Here is a 5522-nt window from a genome sequence, read left to right on the forward strand (position 1 = left end):
ATTTTGCTAATATGTTTATTTCATTGTTTCACTATTTTTATATTTTTTTTGCTTTTTATTCTTCTTTTCACTTCACTGGAAGGATGACAATTATATCTGCCCGCTATTAAGTTTTGTATCTCTCCTAGAAAGAGAGAGAAAGTAGATACACATTTTCCCAGTAACAGACACTACAAAGAGAGTTCTAGGAATACAGAAAATAATGATTTTTGTTTTTTGTTAAGGTTTTATTATTATACAAATATATATAATTCAATTAATACCATGACAGTGTCTAAAAGGAACAAAATACAAATCTGTAAGATAGACAAAGTGACAAACTATTACAAAAATCAGCCATTTTTTTTTAACAAATGGGAAAAGAAAATGATCAGATTGGGCACCAACTAAAGACAACTAAATTCATGATATTCATGGTAATATGATATTATTGTAATCTATGGGTCATATGCTTTCCGTTGATTCCTTACCGTTGATATATAATTCATTTTTTTCCATTTTTCACTTCCAACAGGGTCTTTTATGGTGGACTGACCACCTGTGAAAGTTAACTGTCACACACTTTAATCGGTTACGGTATAGTGAATACATGTACTTCTTTAACATAAAAAGTACCTCACATTCTGTTGAAAAACTTGAATTTTAATTACAAAGATATTTCAACTCAGCCATTTTGGCACACACATCAACATGTTTATCACATACCAATTTAGCTGAATATGAATATGTTATTCTTCATGATTTTACCATATGTTTGGGTTTAAACAATTAATCAATGTTTCACAAACAAACATGTATATTTGCAATGCATGATCCTAAATGACAATAAGTGATGAACCAAGGGATCAAATATATTGCCTGACTGGACTGCAAAAATAAATTAAAGCAGTATTTATAATGTTTTGCCATTCTTGCTAGTCATAATTTGTTTGACTTGTTGACTTTTCATTATCAAAATTCATAAACAATCATTTTCCAAAGGCATTCTCAGGAAATTAGTCAACAATTCAACTAATTTAATGGCAATGACATTTTTACCAGTTCATGAAAAATTTGTGCAATTCTGTTAGAATACATTATCACAAATACTGTAAATTATGACATGATCTTAAAAGCCATAAAGTGATCAGTAAACAGTGTACATGTAGATTATCCAATTCTCTTTCTCCACTTCTTCACAACGAATGCTATTCATTTCATTCCTGACTTTTATGGAGTCATCAAAATTTCTGCCCTCAAACAAAACTAATTTCTCAAGGTCGAGTTTCCAGTTTCGAGGTCGAATCTCGAGCTGATGAAGACGTGATTTGTAACTTCGGGATTATTTCCCAAATCAGAAATAGCGGGCTATTTGGCAATCTCGAGCTGATGAAGACACGCCTAGTATGATATCAAATTTCCCTCACCCTAATGAAATAAAGGCAAGTTGGAGTATTTTTTCTGGTGGGACCGCACGTTCACTGTTTCAGAAACATTTGCAAACACAGACACATTAATTGGTAATTCAACCAAATCTGGTGTCAGTGAATTATGATGCAATACACATGAACACTGACTACTATGTGGCTAATGTACAGGTGGTGACTGTCCCACACAAATGCCTCCACTGATCGTCCTAAACAGGGAATGAAGTGTTTTCCATTGTAACCTAGCCTGTATGTGGACCAGAGGAGGAGCATGAAAACACACAGTGATGGCTGCTTCAGTCATCTGAGTGGATTCTGGACTCAAACCCACTATATTTGATCAACAGGCAGATACTATTATCGACTGAGCTGACTAGCCTCTCTCTCCAGTCAGATTAGGAAGTAGGTCACCCTGTGGGTGTGTCATCTTGTGCCATGACTGGATTTTGTCATCACTTCTTGAAGAACTTCAGCGAACATTCGTGTGATTCCTTCACCATTAAAGGCTGAAGTCTCATAGTATCTGTAAATAATCACAAACTTATCATGAAACCACAGTCTCTCAAGCATTAACAAATTTTGACTACTTAAATTATACCATTAATATTTATAATAAAGTACAAAAAAGACATTTTCAAGCCCTTTCGTTTCGAGATACAAATGGAATATGAATGAAAAGAAGGACCAATATTTGTGAAAAAGATTTCAAGATAAGAAGAGTTGATGTATTTTAATAGTAACGATGAATACTGGAGAAACCTTGCAAAACTCAAAGAATGTACTATAAGAGAAAAACTGAGAGAATTCTATTCTCTTGGGGAAAACAGTAACCTCCTCCAATTCTACAAAATAATTTGTCATTTACATTCATTGATTATATTACTTACTTGACTTTCTTAGCAGCAGCCCATCTCGTTGCTTCATCTGACTGTATCACACGCTTTGCCTTGATATCAATCTGAACACACAAAATTATAATAAACTTGAATGAAATCAAAATGTTTCATCTAACGAGCTCATTGCATAATGGATCAAAGCAGTGTGTATCATGGATTACATTTTCTTTCCTAGAATATCCTAATTAAATGAAATGCTGCAAGCTGGCCATTTTTGTGGAACATTGTAGAACTTTAAGTTTAATACACAAAGTATGTTTCAGTAGTTCCCCTTCCAATTCAAGAAATAGCACATTATAATGTATGTTTAATAAATGTTATCAGAATTATTACAGCATAGATTTGTTACATCATATTCTCTCATTGTGAAGAATTGCCTACTAACAAACATTCCATTGTACCATTGCAAATTTGCAATGATGTATGTATTTCACTTCAGACCAGTTTTATGCCCCATGTAAAACTCTGAAAACATGCACATGAACAAAAAGTTTCTCATTTTGTATTCTATTAAATAAAAAGCTTCTAACCATGAGGATTCAATTTTCTATTAAGGAACTGGAATTATCAAAAGATCACACAACAAGAGTGATCCTTAATAATAGGAAGGAAAAACATGAACCTACCTTGTTAGCTACTACCACAACATGGCTTGGTGATGTGCAGTACCTGTTTAATTCCTTCAACCAGAATTCTAGGTTGTCAAAGGAATGTCTGTTTGTCACATCAAACACTAAGAAGCATGCCTGAGTGTCACTGAACAATTCATTCCTTACTTCCTGGTAATCAGAATGGCCTGATAAATCCCATAGATGAACTCTCACTGTCAAATCAAAAGAAAAACACAAACATCTATAAACAAATTGCTGTGTTGTTATATTTCTTCAATCTGCAATCATATCTTGTTTAAATTTAAGTCATCTTAATGAAATTTCAAATGTTGGTAAGACCATTGTTTTTACAGAATTCCTACAGCTCACAGCATAATATGCAGTATTGAATTTTCTCTTAAAAAGATACTATAGAAAGAAAATGATCATAAGCACTACCCAAACAAAATCATAAAACATCCCATTTTCTGAAATTGTACTGTGATTAAAATCTTGTTTTCAGAGAGATCTTCTAATACAATGTTTTCTTAATTTTGTACTGCTTATAAAAATGAATATACAATGCAATGTGCTTAACTAAGTAACACAGAGTATTCCACATCTGTAATAGGATTAATTAAATTCCTGATTTCCATAAGAGAAACAAAACAACTTACAATCAACATTCGATATATTTTGTATTTTGAAGCCATAGTCCACTCCAACTGTTGGTTGATACCCATGGGAAAACTGAACATAGGAAACACAAAGAAGGTCGTTACATGAGGAGATAGAAAATGATGTCACATACTGATACACTGTACAAATAGAATGTCAAATATGGTCAAATAAATTGGTCATATGTCTTGGAGTACTACTTTTTCTAAATGATGCATACTTAACATGCCTTAATGATCACCAAATGAAAACAAAGCAAAACAAAAACTGAGGCTAGAAAATGGTACCATTTGTATGACAACTATCATTAATAATCACATTGTGAAGTTGAGAAACAGGAGATTAAGACTAAAATACAAAGGAAATAAATTTAAATAGGTATGAAGTTTAATAATTTATGAACAAATGCCTAAATAAATGAAAACTGTTTGCTAATTTTTTGTTCAAAATCCCTGATTAGATTTCATCTAAACATTAATGTATGCCTCCTTTAGCCAATAATGTCCATACAAAATGCAAACTTGATATCTAAAGCACTTCATCAGCCCTTATTTGAAGCCCTCTTTAAAAAAAAAAAGCCTGGAAGACATTGTCCGGCACACCAAAACTCAACAAAATAAAAAATAACTTACTTTGTCTTCACAGAAATGCTTGATGATGCATGTTTTTCCAACCCCTGCATTACCAGCAGCCACTGCCTTGATCCATATAAGAGAAGAGACCTTATCCTTCACATCAAATGGTAGATGACCAGGCTCACGGTCCATTCTGATTTATTCTGGTTTATTAAAAGCAAACATTGAGAGAAACTAAGTGAGTCGCAGTTGCTGCAATGCAAACTGGCTAATTTGTGACATAACTTTTGAGCATTCCCCCCCCCCCCTTCCCACACTTTAAAAAAAGATTCCAGATTCAGTGGACTTTTCCTTAGTTTAATCTACCTGGATTGAGAGAATATTTCATGAGCATGAGATTATATTTATGGCAGCTAATCATTCTTACAAGTGCCAGTGGCAGTGGGTAAACTCAACAAGTCACAGAAGAAAGCAAAATTAAACTATTTAAATTCAAAGACCTGACTGATTTATCAATATATTCACCAGATATTTATTAAAAAATCATGATATCAAATATTATTGTTTAACTGCACATTAATCATCAAGTTCAACTTGATCGAGCTCACCCTCTCTGACTCTAGCTGAGCTGACACTGAGTCAGTGTCAGCCACCCAGCTGTGACAGTGAGACCGAGAGTACTAGATTGAGATTGAGAAGTGAGAGGTCCACGTCCGAGCCGATTCTTCTTGTAATTAATATTCCAGAAAATGTTTGTAAATAAGATCACGAAATGGTAAATGTTTACTTAAGTCTTTACCTCAAGAGCGCAACTGTCAACAAATCAGAAAAATATTTAATCTGCTTTAATAGAGGAAGCTGACTTTGCTCACCTAAATTGAACACACCACCGCCATCTCCATGGAATCAATAAACATTAGCACTGCAGCGGCTGCATGCACAGCATATCGTGACCAGCTAGCCACCCTGCTCCAGCCGCCTGGCGTAGTCGCGGAGGCGCTGTATATGAGCGAGCGTTGCATTGATGTTTACAAATTGAACGGAGGATGGATTGACTTATAATAGGGGTTGTGTCCCTCGCTGCACCCACCATTTTTATTGATTGTTCGGTTCCTGTCTTTTATGCATTGAATAAAGCTATGTATAAATGAAATATTTATATTGGTGCATATTAGTAGTTGATACAGATTTTTAAAATTGAAATACGTTCCTTAAATAAGAAAAGGGACAAGAGATTTCATCCCTCCTATGAGTGATAAGTGGCAATTGACCCTCAGCTAAAATGAAACGACCTTGTGGCTCGAGAAAAATCATTTACACGATAGGTAACTCCTTCAAATACTGTAGTCAGTAAATGTGTGAGTCAACATTCCGGAA

At 34.1% G+C, this 5522-nt stretch overlaps 1 protein-coding gene across 1 annotated transcript; it reads right to left on the reverse strand.

Moving 5' to 3' along the window:
* Positions 1-206: 206 nt before the first annotated feature.
* LOC100892868 (dnaJ homolog subfamily C member 27) lies at positions 207-5160 on the reverse strand. Its single transcript, XM_030974194.1, has 6 exons — positions 5018-5160; positions 4203-4348; positions 3570-3642; positions 2929-3125; positions 2294-2364; positions 207-1929 (listed from the first exon to the last, which is right to left on the reverse strand). The coding sequence occupies exons 2-6, from the start codon at positions 4335-4337 to the stop codon at positions 1830-1832; spliced, it is 576 nt and encodes a 191-aa protein (XP_030830054.1). The 5' UTR covers positions 4338-4348; positions 5018-5160; the 3' UTR covers positions 207-1829.
* Between the last annotated feature and the right edge of the window lie 362 nt (positions 5161-5522).

This window comes from Strongylocentrotus purpuratus, unplaced genomic scaffold (genome assembly GCF_000002235.5).
Source record: "Strongylocentrotus purpuratus isolate Spur 01 unplaced genomic scaffold, Spur_5.0 spur5_scaffold_7, whole genome shotgun sequence".
NCBI lineage: Eukaryota > Metazoa > Echinodermata > Echinoidea > Camarodonta > Strongylocentrotidae > Strongylocentrotus > Strongylocentrotus purpuratus.

Excerpts from the sequence above, each read along its gene's own strand:
- LOC100892868 (XM_030974194.1), bottom strand. The coding sequence starts at position 4,337 with ATGGACCGTGAGCCTGGTCATCTACCATTTGATGTGAAGGATAAGGTC. Across the intron at positions 3,643-4,202 it reads AGCATTTCTGTGAAGACAAA|TTTTCCCATGGGTATCAACC; the intron begins GTAAGTTATTTT and ends TCCTATGTTCAG. Across the intron at positions 3,126-3,569 it reads AAATATATCGAATGTTGATT|TGAGAGTTCATCTATGGGAT; the intron begins GTAAGTTGTTTT and ends TTGATTTGACAG.